The sequence below is a fragment of the Perissodus microlepis genome, chromosome 1 (assembly GCF_051167445.1).
Source record: "Perissodus microlepis isolate ML-2025 ecotype Zambia chromosome 1, ASM5116744v1, whole genome shotgun sequence".
NCBI classification, from domain to species: Eukaryota; Metazoa; Chordata; class Actinopteri; order Cichliformes; family Cichlidae; genus Perissodus; species Perissodus microlepis.
Window position 1 is genome coordinate 7,782,607 of NC_140461.1, and position 21,290 is coordinate 7,803,896.

Sequence of the window (21,290 nt, forward strand, 5' to 3'; positions counted from 1 at the left end):
CATATTTTTGCATTTTCTTGATATTTTTGTATGCTCTGAGCAGTTCATCAGGCCAGCCTAGTAGTTTGATTTTTTTTTCCTACACCAGTTATAGTTTTAATCTTATTAAAGCATTTTTAAAAAGTCTTTACAACGCCACGGGTGCTTGACTTTCTTCCAAGGAATGCATTTATCAAATACAGCGGTAAAGCCTGGGGGTCATTTAGGTTCATGTATGCTGTTTAGCCAATTTATTGTTTTATCATTATTATGTTTAACGTCATCACCACCAATGGGGAGTAAGGTTGTATACTCAGTTGCGTTAAGTCGCTTCTTTGGAGGCTGGAATGTAAATCCAGGGGGGATTAGTGAGAACACAGTGAGCTGTAAACCCTTCAGTAGCTCTCCAAGAGGTCTCTGCCTTAGTGCGTAAAGTTGGGAAGGGGGCTTCGGACGCACTGCGCAGCACTTATTATCCTACAGGCTCCATGTGCGTCTCCTCTGCGGGATACTTGACAGGGATTTGTGATATTTTGATGGCACTACCCGCGCGGGTCACTGACAGATGAAAACAGTGGCGTTTGGCGGATGTTAAGGCGTTTTCACTCGAGAAGATCATTTGTCCCGGAGCGCAAAAAGGGACATGGGTCAACTTTATGGTGCGACTCTTTTACCATTTGGCGCTATCTGTGTCGTTTTCCTCTGGGAATCTGGTGCCAGCTCCATCAGGACGACGCTTGCAATGGACACCTCAGGGTAAGTCTCAGAGATTTTAGTTGTGGGTCACATATAGGCAATATTGTTTATTGTTAATGAACGGCAGTGTGATGATGAAACCATGTCTGCTGCGCTCATAATTAAGAGAAGTTGTATTACGTGCGTTTCTATCTTGAAGTATAAAAAGTTTCAAAAGTAGCACAAATTTCTGCACGAAAATGTTTGACTTATCGTTTATTTATGCTTTACGGTAGTTTTATGAATTAATGTGAGATTGAAGCTCTGCAAGTTTCTTGCCAGCTACCACTCCACTCATTACATTTGTTTGGCATTCAATTAAACCTCAAAACAGTTATTTCATTGTCAGATTAGCATACGGTGCCAGAAATCATAACAGAGTTTAGTCTACGTTTTATGGGTTTCTGCTCTTTGCGACATACTCTGTGAGCAGCCTGTCACGGAGACCCCTGGATGAACCGCTGCAGCGCGTCTAATCTAATGTGATTTTCAAGGAAATGCAAAAAGCAAAGGGAATGTCCAAATGGTTGAAATCGGTTGCGGTGAGGAGAGCCAAATGTTGCTTGTGCTCAGACATAATATGACAGATGCTGTTAAGATGCCCGGAGAGAGTAGGTCAGGAGGTGAGGAGTCAATGGGAATGGAGCACATGCTCCTAATATTCTGTAGAAGACAAGAGGAAACCACTAAACCGCAAAGCAACAGGTTAAACGCGGGGTAATTAACCAGAGTTTCTTTTGTCCAAGGACATGAAAACATGGGCATTGCATCTTCAGATTTATGTTTCCAGGGTATGTGTGTTCATCGGATTCTATTACGGAGAAATGAAAATTACCGCTGTGATTGATGCCCTTCTTGCTCGAGCACATTACTACCTCTGGTAGTGTTAGTAGTGGCTGTGCACACAGGAAATATGACTGTATTGATATATTAGTCTGTTTCTTTGGCTGTTAAGTTTTTATGAAAATGTCAGAGTAGTTATTTGGGATTATGTTTCTAAATTAACAATACTCTTCGGGATTCTTCTGTTATGTCTTATGATATTGAAAACTGACAGAAAAATGTTACCAGACAGTCAAAGTGTTGTAAGCAATATCACAAAACTCAAATAAATAGTTGCCTGTAATAGTCTAGCAATATCCACACTGTATGATTTATCCATTGTAAATCTGGCCACTCTAAACCTTTCTTGGTCAATACCAAGTTCACCAAAACCTTTTCAGTAAAATTTGTATTCATTTAGTTTAGAGTTTACGTTAACAATATAATTTTATTATCAAGTAAGTGCAAGTCAAAAGACATTAAGTATCTTGTTTATTTGATTAAAAACACTGCAAAATTTATACTTTAATTTACAAAAATATAAAACAAATGAAAGCATAAACTTATCCAGGTGGAGAGACTGCAACTGTAAAGAACAGAAGATTATTCATATATACTTTTAAAAGTGAATCAGGGTAAACCCTCAAATATCAATTCAAAAACTGAAATCGAAATTTTAAAAAATCAGTTGGGCTCCAATAATGCCATGCATTTGCATACATGCAGACTAGACTCACACCGGTCTTTTATGTAACAGTACTTTCAAATAATAGCTTGGATTCCCTGTGGTATCAAACTTTGAATATGGGGGAATTCCATGCTAAACTGCAACATCCCCCTTTTCAATCCAACCTTGGATCTCTTTTTGCTTGTACTTCCCCACACCATGTTTTATTACTATCTAGCTTAACACTGCTGGAAAACAGTGCCAATCAATCATATTTCCTTTTCCCTTTTTTTGCTTAGAATGGAGTGTCCTGATAATAAAATCTTGACGGTGGAATATCCCTGCATTAGGGCCGATGGGAAGAATGGCACTTGCTTCAGGTAAGCTGTGCAGCTGTCACTCAGATCATACATATGGATTTTCCTTGGACCCCCAAGGGCCTAAAATCTTGGCCACTAAGTGTGACAACAGTCAGTTACTCTATATCATACATTTATATCTATTGTTTTCCCTAGAAGAGTGAAAGGAAAGGATGAGTGCCTGTTAACCCCTGTAGGGCGAATTGAACATGAATTATTCTGAGGTTATGGAACAGTTTCTGCAACCACTAAACCACTCTGCTGTGTCATTTCCACAAATCCACATAGTTTATCCCCTTTTGGAAACTCTACATATCCACTTGGGAGTGAAAAATAAAAAAATTCCCAAGGGTCATTACATAGAGATTAAATGACGATCCTCGGTGAAGATAAACGTGTCAGATAACCTTTCAGAACATTCTTTTTTTTTAAAACTTGTGTTGTTGATTCTCTTTGATAACTACTAGAGAATGTCTAATTTCAGTGTTTAGCAACACTAATGTTGTTTTCCCTTAAGTTTCCATCAGCACGGAGATGATTTCCACTCTCCTGGCCCTGTGACAATAAAACAGAACTTCAGTTTGGGTCCAAAGCTAAAACATTTCGGGAAAGAATCCCCCTTCCCCTGGGAGTAAGGCCTGTATTTTAACCTAAAAAGTAGAAGCAGTCTGTGAAGTCATTAGTTATTTTTATTATACTATACATACAGAAGGACAAAAACCTCTTTAATTAACAACACCAAATTTGGTTGAGCTATTGAATCAGCATTTAATAAAGGCAGTTTTTATGTAATACGTACAAAGTCAAGTAAAGTTGAACAAAGATTAGAGGGATATAGTGTGGAGCAATCCTCTAAAGTTATGAAATATTACCTGAAGTAACTGGCCCCTCTCTTGTGGTTTTTCTTTATTACTCATAATCTCCAGAAAATGTTTGACATTGTATTCTGTGTGTTTTGAAACAAAGGTTATGCAGACATTATGGTACTTTATAAGACTTTCACCTCATGATACATCACACACGACATGAAAAAGTTAACATGGATCACTAATGCTGACACCGACATAAGTTTTGTCTGAAGCCAAACTTTGGCTGAGGTTTGCTTGTTGGTGTAAGAATATCTTTTAATAAATGAGGCACCAGGTCTGGTGTGAGGCCAGACCATGTGATCTGTTTGCTTTCAAGGTTAGACTGTAACAGGCTCTGTGTCTTGTTTAATTTCTGGCTCTATGAGAGATCTGTGGTGCTGGAGGAGGTGGATTAGATGAGGTTGTATTTTCCTTGCCATGCTTTTCTTTGTTCTCTGTTCAGCACAGACCTGGATCAAAAAGATTTCACAGATGACTTCAGGGGGAAACCAGATTGGTTCATTGTGTATATAATATATGACGTTCAATTCTGTTTTAGCGTAGGCTGTATGTTGTCCAGACATAACTGATGAGTGCCACACCACGTTTTCATCTGTATTAAAAGAGGTACTTCATGAGACTCGCATATTTGTTTTTCATCGTCCGTCATAGATTTATCAATCTTCTGGATTTTATCCAGCACATTTCTCTAGACAATTACTGTTAGTTACTGCTGCTCTGTGTGTCAGACCATGAGCAACATCAATTTTAGTGCAACTGGCTTTTACTCTCTCTTATTTTTTGTCACCATCTACTGGACTTGACCAGTCAAGCTTGCAGTGGCTAGTATTGTGATGAATGAAAATATTCTAAAAGGCTTAAGGTCAAAGAACTGCAGTGTATCCCTCTTGTACTGATAACATGCATCGGAGCCAGATTTATTCCCTAAAAGGGATAAATGGAGCAGATAAAGTGGCAACTTCCATTGTGTGAGGTCTTGTTTGGCTCAGTCACTCATGAATCCTGTTGTTTTATTGCTTTTTATATTATTTTACACATGTGAGCAACATCAGGAGGAACCTGCATTGAATTAGCATGTGCTATAGCCAAAGTGGTATATCTGGGCAGATAATACAGAACATGCACTTTTTTATATATCTGAGTTAGCAAATATGCAATTCTTACAAGATGAGAATAAATCATTTGATCAATTAAAATATTTCAGCATGCTGATGAAGGGCTACACACATGACATCTTAATTGGCCATCACTATAATAAGAAAATTACAAATAATTTGGAGCATTTAAACCTAACTGTCTAAATTATCCTGGGTATTTTTTAGTTATGGGCATGCTCAATGACAGTGCAGTTTGGGAAGTCACAGTGTTATTTCATTGTTGCTTGCTATTTTACAGCTTTATGATATTGCAGTAGTTAGTACTACCTCCTCGCAGCATTAAGGTCCTGGGTTTGATTTTGCTGGATGACTGGGGCCCTTCTGTGTGGAGTTTAAAGGTCTCTGTTATATTAACTGGTGATTTAAAATTGGTCCTATGTGTGCATATATTTTAGTTTATCTCTCTCTGTTTACTCAGCCATAGACTGGCAACCTATTCATTGGGATAGAGAAAAATTGGAAAATTGGCCTTTTGATGATGGGGCATAAACTCTATATGCAGGGTGGATACAGCCACGCTTTAATTATATTCTTAAATGGTCAGCAAGGGGCAGCCCCTCTGGTTGCAAAAATGCTTGGTCGTATAGAATCCTAGGAAAATCATTCTATTGTATCTATCTGCCCTTCCATTAATCCATCCATCCATCTTGTTAATTCAGTTAGGGTTTTTTAGAAACTGCAGTCTTGTTCAGCAGTCACAAGCCAAAAGGCAGAACACAACCCCTGTAATCCCCAAAAGTTGATTCTGTTCATGTGGACGTAGTGTTTTCAGTGGGAGAAACATTTTGTCAATCAAGTGACTTCTTCAGTCTCAGCTGACTGCAGGTTTCCCCAACTTATAAACAGTATATTTGCACAATAACGGAAAAAGGCACCACTGGCAAACAATGGGTTGTGAGGTCAGTTTCATAACCATTAATATGCAAATTATTAAGACCATTGATCAACAACCACTGACCAAAGACCATTGATCAATGACAACTGATCAATGGTCAATTGTCATTGATCAATGGTCACCTGGAGCTTTCTTTAGGTGCCTTCCCAGCTTTGACAAATGCCCAGCTGGGATAACCGCAACAAGAGTCAAACCTTGAATACTGATGTGTATGCGCTGGTTCACGGTACACATTTCACAACTTTTAAATGTCCCCAATTACTCATGGAAATCTCACAGTCTAAGAAGGCTACTCTGCCACTTACCATCTCCTACTTGGTGAACTTGATGCGTTGTCCACCGAGTTAATGTGATCAGTGAGTTGTGTTACGTCCTGACATTTGATTTTCACCCAGGTGTCATCGACATTCCTGAACCACTGACTTGGTGGTGTTCCAGGGTAGGATAACAGAGTCCTCTTTTCCACTTCTTGCATGTACACGTTGGCCACAACGGGTGAAACTGGGGAACCCATGGCAGACCTATCGGCCTGTATTACTGACCATTGTATGTGAAATATGTAGAATGAAGACACAGTTCCGAAAGCAAACACACTTGGTCAATGCTGAGAGTGGTCCTGTTGCTGAGATTAGAGTTATCTTGTAATCTCTTACGAATTACCACCACTGCTTCAGTGACTGGAACACAAGTGAAGAGAGATGTAACATCCTCCATAATAACATCTCTTACCTTCTCAACAAAATCAGGGTGTTCTTGATGTGGTGTTTATAGCTACCTACCAACGGGTTGAGGATCAAAGCCAGAAACTTTGAGATGTTATAGGTGATTGAATTGATCATACAGACAATTGGTCTTAAAGGTACACCCTGTTTATGTATCTTTGGTAAACTATACAGACTTGGCGTAGCTTTCCCTGGGTTAATAGCATTTTCTTGTTCTGACTACTTCAGACAATATATCACCCTCTTCCAGTAACCACTACCTGGGTCTCATTTCACAGGGTCATGAGTATTTTTGTCACTGAGCAGTGACAAAATTGTCTCATGACAGTCTTTCTGGTTAAGCAAAACCATGCATCTGCCCTAGTCTTCCAGAAGGATGATAATGTTGGAATGTTAGGCGATGTCAAATCACTGAGTAATCTAATATGTGAGACAAAACGCAGGTTCCATCCACAATCTTACAGCATTTTGTCATAGCCTTGAGTGAGAAAGCCTACACTATTCTGAGGCGACAATGCTGACTCCCTCTCTTTAAAAAGACCTCCGTAGAATACCAAATGCAATTCTGCTGAAAATAGTTTATATTATAACCTCACATGACCTCTGTACATGTAAAGAAACCCACAGATTGACAGGCCTGCCATGCTGAGTTGTCGTGGCTAAGCCATAAGTGGACAATTGAAGTCTTTCAATTGTATGTGACCCACACCAGGTCAGTTTGACAGTCTAATCTCAACCCACGGCATTGCAGTGTCCAGACAGGCTGTACATTTTCCAGGAATTTCTGGTTCTCAGGGATTGTATTTCTTTACCTGGCACTGGTCTCTCATATTCAAATAATCTGGGAATATGTGCTATTTCTATAGCCTTTATTGAAGAAGACATGTTAGGTGTTTGGAAAAATTCACACCTTCCAAAGAAAATGAGCTTAGTTGCTGTCAAAACAGCAAAGGAAATTATGGAACTTAAATCGTGGTTGCTCTTACCAGAAGCTGTTTCACTTTTATGAAAAGGATCTTTTAATGTTTGACAGTCATATGTAACAAATATTGGACATTCGCTTATGAATCAGGTATTGCATTCATTAAATAAATACAAATTAGTCCAAACTGTTGTCAGCACAATGAAGCTCTGACTCACCATGTATTGCAAGTGGTTGCTGTCAATGTTTATTTCGCTGATTATCTCAGCTTTGGTGTTGCCTTCCTCTGCTGTAGTCCATCTGCTTTAATGTTAGTTGAATGCCTGAAATGTAAATGACATGTCTCGGTCTCAGGGGGGATTCCTGGTGTTGTGCAGAACTAAACTCACCATCTAAACAAAGACCGCATGTCCCCTCGCCACTGTGGCTTTCACAGCAATGAAGATGAATCAGCTCAATTTCTGCATTTCTATTGTTCTACCCACTTTGTGTTCTTATTCTGTCTTCACTGGTGGTCAAATTTCAGCCTGGCCAAACCAAATGTACATGATTTGTACCCTGTTTCTGAGTGAGTGTGAGTGCCAGTTTGCATGTTTATGCATGAGAATGTATGAATTGTCTCTATATTGTCTGTGTTGGCAGTTACTGCAGGTTTATGATGATGGGAGTTAATTTTCTGCCCTCGTGCTTTAAGCGCTCTCAGCTGTGGAGTCAGATGGAAGACTGATGTGCTCCACTAAACTATAAACAAATTGTTTCGCATGATTGACATTTTCTAGTTTAAATACCCTGCAGGGCTCATTACTGCAGTAGATACCACCCATAACATCATGCTACAGTATGCAAGCTCAGGCTGTTGCTCAGGCAAAGTAGGGGATGGTGATAAATGTTAGGGAGACATGGTTGATCCTAATTGTTTCCATACTTTATGCTACTTTTGTTGTTACAATGATCCATCCCTCCCAACGGGATCATTATAGTTTTTTATTCCATCATATCTGAGAAGTTCTTAAGCGGTATTCATCTTTGGGATTAATTTACAGACGGTAGGATAACATAATGTTTTTTTCAAGTATAAAGAGGATGTGGACATTTCATTTGCAATTGGTGGCTGTGGCTAGGTAGAGTGAGTTCTCCTTCATTTGGAGGGTCATTGGTTCAGTCTCCAGCTGCTCCAGTCTGCATGTCAAAGTTTTGGGTAAGAACCACAAATTTTCTCTAAAACATCCACTGATGTCTGTGAGAATAGAATAAAAGCAGTGTGTGAAAGTGCTCAGTAAGACAAAAAATAGCATCATAAACGTAGTACTTTTACCAGATTTCTGTGTTCTATGAGGCTTAAAATTTCAACCCATAACAAACTTTTTTTCTATTTCATTTGTTGTAGTGTGAGTTCAGGAAATCAGGAAATCAGGTGCAGATAAGTTTGCCTTCAGTTAAATACACTGGAACAAGATGACTTAGCATTGCTAATAATAAGAACTATTATTATTACTATCCACTGAAACAAAGTGTACAGCTAGTTAAGACAACAGCTCAGCCAAAAGCGTCACATCGTCATAAGTAGAGATGGACCGATCCGATATTACGTATCGGTATCGGTCCGATACTGACCCAAATTACTGGATCGGATATCTGCGAGAAATAAAAAATGTAATCCGATCCATTAAATATCAAAAAAAGCACCCCACAAAACTTGCTACACGGCGTAACTCGGCTCATAACCGTAGCACGTTGCAGCAGTATGCATCACGTGATAGAGCGGCTGTGTGTATTTGTAGCCTTGCTAGCAATCCAGCATTTCATCTCCGAGGAAGTTTTCCCAGAGAGAATTAAAGCAAGTGTGTAAGTTCATCTCTGAATGTTTGTAAAGCATTCCCACGTTAAGCTTAACAACCGATATATGGAGCGACTGCCTCTCTCTCTCTCTCTCTCTCTCTCTCCTGCTGCTACTTCAATCGTGAAACTGCTTAATGATCAGCTGATCGGCTTTTCTGTCGTGAGTCCGTCTCTCTTCTTTGTTTTTGGCCCACTTTGCACCAGAAAGAGGAAACCAGCGGTTGAACAACAGCAGAACGTTTAAGCTTGATAAGCTGTTGTTAGAATTTATTGAATATTACTTTCTACACCAGGATCTTTTTCTACGCAGCTGACGGCTGGTAACTGTGCAGGGGCGGATCTAGCAAAGTTTAGCCAGGGGGACCGATAGGGCATGAACAGGGAAAAGGGGGCACAAAGACATACTTTTCTTTCTTATTCTCATTTAAAATGTCTAGCTTTTAATAAATAATTATCTGACTCTTACACCCAAAGTTTTAATCTGATGTAAAATATATAGAAGTCCATTACTGTATATAGTAACTGTTAAGTCTAATATACCCTAGTAAGCTATAGTACTTTTTCCTTTGGGAAAGTACCATCTGTGAATTCTGCAAGAAAGATGTTGAATCTATTTAATTATTCTTGAAAAATAATTTATTTCTGTGCATTTTTCCACACTGCATCAAATTAAATTTGATTACATCGATTAAGCATCATGAGGTGGAGGGTGGGGGGTGGTTCCCTATTTGTTTTTGCTGGGAGCTTGCAACCCTATTAGTTAGGTTGCTTAATATTTCTGCTAAGTACTCTTTAAAATACCAGAATAGGGTGGATGGAGTAGGTTTAAGTTTATTAGATTGATCAGTGTTGCTGAACTATGAAATATTTTGGGCGCAGTGTATTTTTTACATACAGGTATAACAGAATAGCTTTAGTGTTGCTATTTATTTAAACTTGAGTATGAACTTATACAAAATGCAGCAAGATATTAAAAAAAACGTTTTATTGATTAAAAAACACACTATATCGGATTCATATCGGTATCGGCAGATATCCAAATTTATGATATCGGTATCGGACATAAAAAAGTGGTATCGTGCCATCTCTAGTCATAAGTATGAGGCTCTCTTCACAACTCTATGCACATTTCTTGTAGAAAGAATATTTGATTCTGGGTTTTACTATTGCACTGAAAACAGCATGTTCTGTCACCATCAGTAAAATTACTACTATATTTAGAGATAATTACTGAATTCAGTGGCTATTGAAGAAAGAACTGCAGCTTTACATATTATTTTATTTGACAACATTAGAAAGTTGTAGCCATATGTGGGAGGAATTTCTAAAGTCAGCAAATGCTGTGCAGTTGACTGCATTTGCAATCATTCCCTGACTTTGGTTCCAGGAATATCTCAGGTCTGAGTCACAAAGTCCTTGGTCATGTTGGCTGAATTTTTCCCTCTAAAGCTTCTTTGCGGGGGTCTCTGATATCACTACGATCTTGAGCCTTTCCACACATTTTTTCCTTCACGTTCACTATTCGTCTTTTCTATTTGTCTGAAAATCGTCCATAGAGGTAATTCTTCACTCGCGGTCCTCACTTCCAGTCAGCATGGAGGATCTAAAAGCAGGCCAGAATATTACTGGCAAATGTATGTTCTAACGTTAACCCCTGTATAAATGACCGGTATTTAATATGATGTTTGCCTATGATTAGGCTAGAAGTGAAGGAACACACATGCTGAAGCGCTCCACTGGTCAAAGGTATAATACAAGCTTCAGCATTATGAGGTTTAGTTTAATTCATCCTTAAATTTCTAACCACAACTGCTTCCTTCCTTCAATAATCCTGCTGTTTTGCCTCTGTGATTGCATGCCGACTGCAGTACCTGGCATTCAAATGAATTTCATATCAGATGAAAGCTGTATGCAGTTTCCAAAAAGCAGTTTTGGCCAGAGTTTCTCTTTTGATTTTAAACAATACATTTCTGTGCAGAAAATCCATTTTATTAAGGAAAGAATGATCCGTCCAAGTTTGGTTTTAACTACACAGTGATGTGGCTCTAAAGTCAATTTGATTGCAGGTTATTTCAGTTCGTTGGTTCAGACTAAAATATCCCCGTAACTGTTGATTTGATTACCATGAAACTGAGCACTGCTTGGGTAATACCCTCTGCCGTGTACCTGACTGTTCATCTTGTGCCACCAGCCAGTCAACGTTTTCAGCCATGTAGAGGAATATTTAAACATCTCCTAGAAAGATTGGTACACATGTCATTTATGTTTCCCAGATGATTCCCATTCTTGTAATCATATTCTGTAGCAGACATGTAGTCCTGTCACGAAATGCTTGAAGAGTGGATAGCAGTGGTTTTAAAGGTCATGCCACAGTGTATGTATATTTATAGCACAATTAGAACATCCTGCTAAACAAAAGTTCAGCATGTTTCTTTTACTTTCTATATCTTTTGGTCAGAACAGATGAGGTGAAAATATTTACATGTATGGAAACTTTCAAAGTGCTCAGTAAGAGGCATAGACTCCTTCCCAAGCACCAAGTCCAAACACAACCCCCTCCACCCACAGCCGCCCTATGTGTCACCCAGAAACATTTAAAGTGTTCATTTCTGGGACCCGACGGCGTCTGACTCACCTCCATGCCTGGACTCCATCTCCATCTCCACTCTCCAGCTTCCCTCTTTCTAGTTGAGCTCTCCTTTGCTCTGGGGAGACACAAGCCAGGCCTCCGTCTAGTAGCCTCAGTATTAATGCTGGGGTAGAGGTCAGGTCAAATGTAATAAACAACAAGTTTTTTACATGTTAGATGCTGGTTTGAAGAGAATGTGATTACACAGCTTTGACAGTTTTTGTGCTAACCAGATATGTTAGTGTTGTGTTAGTGTTGAGAAATTGGTCCCGTCTTTGTCCTTGTCAAAAATGATAACGGCTGATCTCTTTAGGGAAAAAGAACTAAGTGTGACAGGAAACACTTTAGTCGCTCTTGATTTGACCCAGCAGCCTTTGCTTGTGTCCTGATAATTTCACCTCTTAGGACCTTTGTGTCCTGGGAAAGGGTAAGATGAGGCCACAAGGGAACGTCTCTGGTATCACGGTCCCGCTGAGTGAGGAGTGCGTGTAAAGTTTCAGCAGTAAAAACTGAACTAACACTTATTTCCGGGTGAATGACTCCCTAACTTCAAAGTTCATATAGACCACATCATTCAATGTCTAACTGACTGACCAATTTGTTGACTGACTGATTGACATGCTGAGGTGATTGATTAACTCATTGAGAGGCTGATAGATTGTGACGATGGTGATCCTTGTGTGTCTCTGTGTGTGAACTTTGCTCTGTGACACCTTGTGTTATGTCAGTGTCTTAAACTCCCTCTCGTCTCCTTTGGATTTATTGCATTAGATTTGGCTTTTGCCTCAGCTCTGAATCCTAAAGGGACTCTTCACATTCTTGGATACTTAGTGATATTAAATGGGGTAGCTTGAAGGCTTAGTTGGAATAAAATGTATTTTTAAAAAGTACTGAAATCACTAGTTGTTAAAAAAAAAAATCAACAGCAAAACACAAACAACGGAAATGAGTCATCAAGCAAATTCTGAAATGGCACTCACGACATGAGAACTAATATAATTTGGCATGCTACTACTGGCATTCACCCAACATGCATTCATCAATTTAAATAACTTAGATAAGTTATATAAGAGCCTCTGCGTGCATGTTTCTTTGATAGCAAGTTTACATTTTGCACAAAGAAAACTCCAGAAACTTGGGAAAGAGCAGTAAAAAGAACAAGAAGAGACTCATGATCCCCCCAAACTGTTTTTCCTGCCCAGTTTTGGCTTGATGCTATGCCAAGTGTTCAAGAAACCATCCATTCAAGAAACGTCCATTATGTAGTTTTCACTTTTTTCAGCCTTGAAGTTTAGAAAGAGATTTCTTTGTTTATGTAAGGAAGACTAATGCCGTGATATGCAATATTTTACCCAGATTTTGCCCATATTTAACAAATTTATTTTGACATAAATTGTAGCTTATGTAATTATGATAAAATCTGGAGAAAAACACAATTTTGCAGTAGTCGTTATAAAACAACCATTTGCATTTCCTGCTGGTCCATTAGCAACCAGTATATCCCTTATCAACGCAAATGTATAACTAAAAAGAAACAAAAACATGCACAGCAGGGAGAGCTAAAGAAAGGTGCCAAGATGAAAAAAAAGAAAGAAAGGTAAAGGAGCTGTTGTGTGACTTTGGAAAGAGAGGCATCTTTTTGATCCATATGGAAGAAAGCTGCACACTGGCAGTTGGAGCGTTCGCCTCAGTGGGGGATTCGCCTGTAAAGGTCTATAAAAAGATCAGAAAGTGGAAATCAGAGCGTGCAGGCAGGTTGTGCTGTGTGTTTTTCCTTTCTCTCCTGTAGCTGGCTTCCCACCTAGATGACTACATGTGGTGGAGTGCTGAGTGAGGCTCTGCTGACGGGTCGCTCTGGGTGAATGAGATGTTCCCTTAGGAGGACATCACCTCTGCTCCGCTCACATCCACATGACATTCACTCTCATTTCAAACTCTTTTCTTTCATTCATCACACTCTGAATCCATTACTGTCACTTGAACTTTTTCTATTTTTTATCTACTCCTCATGTTATCCCTTGACATATCCATCCATTCTGGCCCATCATGCTTTGTTTTTTTCTTTCAACCTTCCTGTGTCCTTCCTCCCTAACATTTTATCATACTGTCTCCTGTTTCCTTTTATCACATTTATCACATATTTTCTCAGTTTCTACTTCCTCTCTAAGGGTCCTTACCCCTTCTATCTATCCACTATCCCTCCATTCCCAACTTTTCAGTTTCCCTTATTGGATCAGAAGCATCAGAAACGTTAGAGATTTCAGATACCACAAAGGTTTTTGTAGTCTTGCAAATCTGGGGGCATTATGTAAATATGTGGGGAAGAGAGATAAGAAATTGGGACCCCTGTTAACACTAACCAGTATACATGTCATATATGTTCTGACTTGTCACTATTTTTTAATAACATCAGTTATCCAGGTTGTGGTGATGAAGCATACTCATGGAGAGCACGCAAGCTGATTTGTGTTGAATGTAGAGGGAACTTAACAAGATGTCAGGCTGAGGAAAACAGGGACACCGACACGTTAACACAGAAATGAGACAGAGGGAAGTCTAGATGAAGGAACTGAGGGATGCTAAGAAAAGAAATCAAGACATAAACCAAAATACAAGATTGCATAATGAAAGTCATCACCAGAATACCTATAAAGTAAGAACAGGAATCAAAGACTCACTGAAATCATGATGAAGTTTTCTAGAATTATTTACTAGAATAAAGAAACCAAAAGCAAATATGTAATCCAGCAAACATAAAAATCAAATTGAACTTTAGATTTTCAATAAAGCATAAACCAGCATTAAAATATATTAACTTAGAATGTGAAGCTCAAATAGACAGAAAACTCTTAGGACATGATAGTGAGACCGCATGTGTTTTTCCATGCATTTATTTTTGGACACATTTTTAATTTACGCATTTTCAAAAATCCTGAGTAACAGTTCATTCAAAGAAAGGTGGAAAAAGTCATAGAATATGGCAACAGACAGCATAACCTGATCATTGTGGACTGATGAGTAGCGTGTAAACTTTCCTCATACATGAAACAGATGTGACGTTTGTAATCAGTATAAGTTGCACAGCTGTTTTATTTAATTATATAGTTGTTCTTATTCGACTCCTTTAAAATGATTCAATAGCACTTGACAATAGAACGGGCACAAGTAACTCTTTATCTTGATGCAGCTAATTCTGATATTTTATTCATGTATAATTGAATAAAAAGAACATTGAATTGGCATTTTCACATTTGTGTTTAATTTAGTGTATTTCTGTTTAGTTATGCCAGAGTCCACTTTGTACAATACTAAGGCCTGAAACGCATCTAAATACAATTTAGCCATAAATGTGCTTTATGTTTACTTTGACAGGGTATTGTTTTTTGCATTTGTTTTACTTCCTCTAGACATATAAATCAGACATATACATTTGGCAAGCCTTCAGCTATTGTCTGTGGACAGCGGCTCTCAGGTCTTCCAGTGAAACCGGTACATTTCCAGGTCCAAGATAATAAAAACCTAAAACATCTTCAGAGATTGAGATTGCATTTTGGCAATGCAGTGTTTGTCATGTTCCAGCCTTCTCAGACATGATTGGTTAGTAGAATTAAAACTGGTGTATGAAAATAGAAACCAGAAAACTCATCCACACAGAAGAAGCATCTATATTGTGTGTGATGATAAAATGATAATCCTATGTCACAAGAAGAGCTAAAACTCACATTCTTGCCTAAAGTGCAGTGGATATTGATAGAAGGAAATCAAATACAAACTGCTCCTAACAGTAATCCAGGCAAAGAAGAACTAAAAGACATGTTTAAAAGTTTTAACCTTTCTTTTCTATAATTTCCTGCAGTGGCGACGATAGCACGTGTAAAACAAATGTGGCGATGAAGAAAAAAACAGGCAAGACGCATCAGCTGTGCATGGTTGTAAAGAAAGCTGCTCTCTGTAGCAGGTGATGAGAAGCAGGAGTGTTCATATGTGTGGGCATGCCCATATGTTTTCTCTCTTCTGAGTGCTACATTATGATGTGTGTGGCTTGTATCTAAAGACCTACAAGGAACTGCATGCAGTGGTTCCCTCTGCTTACAAGCCATAAAACAAGCTATAAAAACACCAATGTTGCTAAAAAAGAAAAAAAAAGAAAAAAGAAACTCAGTGTTTCTTAGTTGAGTTGAAATGTGCCATTTTTGAGGCAACTAAGGGAGTTTCATCCTTTCTCCAAAGGATTCCCTAAAGACCTTATTGAAACTGATTGCTATATTTATTTTCTGTTTTCATGATGAATGTGCTGTTTGTACGTGCTTTAATCATCAATCACAGAACAACTTATATTTCACCAGCAGGCCCGGTAGGCTTGTCTTTTAGTGACAGAATTAATACAAAAATGGAAAAACAGTAAACAGTGAAATTAGGTGCTAAAATCCGTCATGTCAAACAGCAGGAAACCCCCTGACTGAAGAATGGAAGGAGGTGATTTCATTTCACTCTAAAACAGGTACAGTAATAAGGAACATATGCATCCCTCTGTGTGTGCGTGTCGTGTGTTTGGACAAACTGTAGCAGTATGTGCACGTGTGCTTCGTAGATCTCTGGATTGAATATCACTACATTTGATACTTTTATGTGAGTAGCTGCCTTTGAATGATTGTGTGTACAGGTGCCCATAAATGAGATCATCCTTTATGCTGGTGAGTGTGTGTCCATAAGGGTAAATGTTGTCTTAGTTTGTACATAGATGTATAGTTTCAATGAGTGGGACAAAATGAGCTAAACCGTAAACATATGTGTGCACATATTTGATACCTACAGAGTATATGTGTGATTTCTGGGGATTTTTATACTGAAAGAAAGGTACTGACAGCTCAGCGCAGTCCACATCACACATTAGATAAGGTCAAATTTACCCTCAAGCTCTTAATATCTCAGAGAAACTCTCATCAAGTGGAAAAAAATAGTGGACTGAATTCGATCCTCTTACAGGTTGTTTGCATTGCATCCAGGAGTCCGCAGAGGCAACCTATTCAAACTATCACTCACTTTTCTCCCTTTGGCGTTTTCTGTCTGTGTACTTTGGATTACGATCAACAAACCCCAAGCTGAGGGAACATTAACCTGTTCATTTTTCTCACACTTGGAGTCGGCAAATAATTTTTTTCTATGAAGCTATATACCTATACCTATATTTCATTACAATGAGAAACACCTTTTGTCAGAAAAAAAAACTTTTATGATTCTTCGAAGTTATGCTTCCTGTGTTTAATGGAGGCATACTTGTCTTTGGAAGGCTTTAGACCAGAGTTGGACCTCCCCAAAAACTCCACTAATCATATTCCATCTTTTTCTGATTAGCGCACACCTGAACGGCCCTCTGGACAAGCACAATGGCTGTTTTTTGGCAAACAATCTGCTCTAGATTAGCTCTGTTCTGCCCTTTTATGGCCACCCTGTCACTATTAATACCTCAACAAAACAAATCACCAGCCAATTGATAACAGACCGGAACGACATTGTTGTTGTGGTATTGTCTGAATTCGACAAGCCCAGCTGTGTGCATGTGCCTGTGTGCATGAAATGTGTATTGTGTAGGAAAAAATTAAAATAGGGAATGGTGGGGGTGTGGAATTCAACAACTGGGGAGCTGCAGATAAAAACAGTGATAAACCTTGCAATGCCTTCAAAGTTTTCCAAGATCAACGAAGTCGTGAGGCCATTTAGAAGATCTGGAAGAACTTTTTGGTTTTATCAGTTCATTACTTTTAGTCTCTTGTGAGATTTTTAGTAAAAGGTCCTCCTTAAGAAGCAGCTTTTTCCTGTCTGGCATGTAAACTCAACCAGACACATCATTATGAGGGGTCTGTCGTTAGCTTGACCTCAATGTTTAGCTGCTCCCTCACCCTTATCTCGCACTTAGCCATTCCTCTTTGGTCCCTGGTTGCCCTTCTCTCAGAATGCCCACCACTCTTTCTTACACTTATTTTCATCTCAGTGTTTTCCTTCCATAAATATGTTAAAGTAAATAGTATCCATACAAAAAAAAAAAAGTGTTACTTTTGATAGCGTCTCTCTCTTTGTCACACATAAAGCACTAGTCTGAGTTTGCCAGTCCACTGCTGGATTTTCATTCACCTAAATTTCTGCCAGTATGCTAAGCCAAAATATGATACAGTGAGTAATGTGATGGAAACACATCGGTTTGGTAAATGACAATATTTCTTGTGGTCTCCCAAGATGCTTTTGTGATGTGGGAAAGAGGCACTAACATCTGGTATCAGTGGGCTAGTGAGTAAATCAAAGACTTTTTGAGGTCTGAAACATTGGAGCTGCTACAAACACTGAAACTCCAACTGTAAAATTGTTGCCAATTAGAGGGATAGACGTGTTTAGCTGTTATAGAATATCAATGGTGATCAATCATTTACTATTTAAGGTGTATGTGCTTTCCTGTCTGGCTCTGCTTACGAGTCAGAAACCTCTTGATTCAAATTTAACCAAGAAGCAAAAAAAAAAAAAAAAACAAGATTTTTTTTATATTTACATTTTGCTTTTGGCAGCATTTTAAACATTTACTCTGAAATTTCTCCATAGAAATATAGCTATAAACATGCATAAACATGTAATTTGTCAAGTCCTCTTCATCTCCTTCCCCATGTGTTCTCCATTCAAGCTCTTTTTTCATGTCAGGTAAAATGCCAAATACTTTCATGTCCCTGTAGACTTGGACAAAGCAGATCATACATGTGTCTGTCACAGAAAAGCAGCTCAGAGGGTCAGAGATGCCACATTCCTGCAGAGACACTGAGCCACGACAGGGTCACAAAGGCCAGAGACCACAGGCAGAGCTCTGAGACACTCTCATCAAGTGATGAGCCTTTCTCAGTCTCAGCTCTTAGTCAGGTACAGTGCTGTTCTGATTCAAACTCCAACAAGCAGAGTCCAAATGACTGGAAATTGCTTTGCTCTGTTCATTTTGTTTTAAGATAATTTAAGAGTTAACAGCTGATGTTTTAAGAATGGTGATTATGGCTGCCAACATTGTAAAAGAGTTATGCATAAAACTGATGCAGAGATCATTTGAACTGCAACAAGGTGGGTTATTATTTTTTACATTTTTCATCTTGTGATGCTTATGGAGGTAAAACTTTCCCAGAGCCTGGAAAAGTCATTTATTGAGATTTTAAGCCAAGCTGAAAGTTGTTTTTCAACTGCTGTCACATCATTTTATTAAATTTTGCTTTTTTTTCCCCTTCAGACATTTACATAGATTTCAAATATGTGGTGATTTTATCTTGTGTTTTTGGCAAAAATGACTTGCTGTTCAGTGTCTGTCATCATTTCCAGATGAAAAAGAAGGTAATTTTTTTCTGGTCCCGAAGTCTGATGCATTTAATATTTAACATTTATTGCTTTTTTGCTGGGAAAGGAGGCAAAAATATTTGTAGATATATACTATTTGCTGCTGCCAGTTTGTTTGAACAAGTGCCGTGTTTGCTGAATGTGGAGCTCAGATATATACACATATCACCACATTTGAGAAAAAGTGTCATATGTTAGTCACATGATTGTTATTTCCATCTGAATGAATTTACATTTGGAAGTTTGGCCCCACTCTTGGATACCCATCATTGTGCACATATGGAAATCAGGCTGTAGTGAGAGCAAACCCCAAGCACAGAACAGAGTAGGTATCCGTGACAACAAGTATGATACTTAATAAATGTGTCACAATATTAAAATGAGTTGTGGTGGGCCACAAAGCAGCACGTAGGTACACAGCAGCTGTGGACAGGGCAGCTCAGCTTATTTCATAACTAACTGTTATAGATATAAAATTTAATTATTTTGGATGAACATAATTATAAAATGATATGCTAGATAGCAAGGCATCAGCTGATGAAGGCTACCACTGATACCACTGATATCAGCCGACCTGCTAGGATTATGGCTTAGCTTGACTTTGGGATTTGAACAGAGGAAAAGTGATTATCAGTACTTTGCTTTGTTTTTATTATATTTTACAGGTTGGGTAAGAGTACTTTTTGTATTCTAGGGCCTTCATTACAATTTCTCATGGCTCAGACAATAGGCTGCGGTGGTGGTGGAATAATTAGCAGCGTTGTCTCACAGCATGACCTTTCTGTGGGTAAATTTCAGTTTTAATTTGTGCTACAATAAAAGGCTGGAAGACAAAGCAAATGAGTTCAGGCACAAGTGGCTGCTCTGAAATGACATGAGAATAAGAGGTGGGGAAATCTGAATGACTGAAGCAAACTTTTTTACATGAAATCTTTCCCCCAGCAAAATGAAGCAAAAATCCCATGTTGCCTCATAAGTGTCCCAGTCCTTTAACAACTGGGCACTTACTAACCAATTTTGTTTTGAATTAAAACCGCAGTCCTTAGTTTAACAATCTGCCATGAAATTTGAAAACGAATCATGAAATTCAGGCAAGCAGTTTTCCAGGAAATCATGCATGACAAAACACCATTTACAAAATATCACAATGACATTGTCAGGTTAAGCTGACCAACTCGTCTGTGGTCTGAGGTTTTCTGTATGATGGCACAAAGTGCAAACAAGACGTAAGGGGTCTGGTTTAGGAATAGTTTCACAAATTCCAGCAAGCATGTTTTCCTTTGCATAGAATTAAGAGTTTGCTGCTGTTACTCTGTTGTTAAGACACGCAAAATTGTATAGTGAAAAATTAAGGGAAGAGTTTAAGAGGTATTTTTAAAGTGAGTCAGGGCAGGAGGAAGGCAGGAGATATCATGGCAAATGGGGAGAGGTGAGGCATAACACAGGGGAGGAGAAGTGCAGGTCAGACTGCACTCTGGTGGAAGTGGCTCAGGCCTCCTGGGCTCCCACTCAAAGCGTCCTCTGTTAGACCAGAGATCTGATGGGTCCCCTGAGGCCTGGGTCCTGGAAGTGGGCTGGCAGAGCAAATAAACAGAGAGGATGTGCTCGTGCTCAACACCTTCACATATGTATACTTACACGAGTTGAAAAGAACACACACATACAATTATACACTAACACTAAGAGATGTACTTGTGATGTGGACAACACCATCACACCTTTAGGGGGAAGCTGACGTAAGGACGGGTTTTGTTTAATTTGTGGAGACAGAGATCCTGGGAATATTTCTGAAGGACAAGTAGTTGGAATTGTCTTGATGTCTCAGTTGTAATGTGGAACAATGGGTAGAAAAGTATGAACTTGTGTACTATGAATGTGCTTTCAATGCAGATTTAAAAACCCACACAAAGGGCTTATGGAAAGAACACCTTATAAAATTTTCTTCAAAGAGTTGAACCACAAGAAGACTAGCAGCACATTGAAAAGAAAATTACAAATCTCAACAGAGAAAATGGACAATAGCGACTCTCAGAAGAACATATATATACAAAGATTTAAAGATAAATGTGGCTTCCTTCCAAAATTGTGCTCTGTTGTTGATATTTCCTGCCACATCTTAACATCTGCCTCAGTTCATCACATATCTTGGCACCTTGAGGCGAGATATGAGAAATAAGATGAGACTCATTTCCAAAGACAATGCTAAGACCTATTACCCATTCTTCTCTGTATAAACTCTGCAAAACAATAGAACTCAGTTAAATGAAAGGCAGTTGTAATGCACAGTGACTGGAGCAATATTCATGGTAAGTGTCATACACACACTGACCTACTGT

The 21,290-nt window shown here is 38.8% G+C and overlaps 1 protein-coding gene across 1 annotated transcript in view; it reads left to right on the forward strand.

Annotated features, from left to right (window-relative positions):
* Positions 1-370: 370 nt before the first annotated feature.
* The window catches only part of LOC146393256 (collagen and calcium-binding EGF domain-containing protein 1-like), a 41,260-nt gene continuing 20,340 nt past the window's right edge, over positions 371-21,290 (forward strand). Inside the window, exons 1-2 of the mRNA XM_084928604.1 lie at positions 371-735; positions 2,503-2,583. Coding sequence (XP_084784730.1) covers positions 623-735; positions 2,503-2,583 — 194 coding nt within the window. The 5' untranslated portion in view covers positions 371-622. The remainder of the gene's footprint in view (positions 736-2,502; positions 2,584-21,290) is intronic.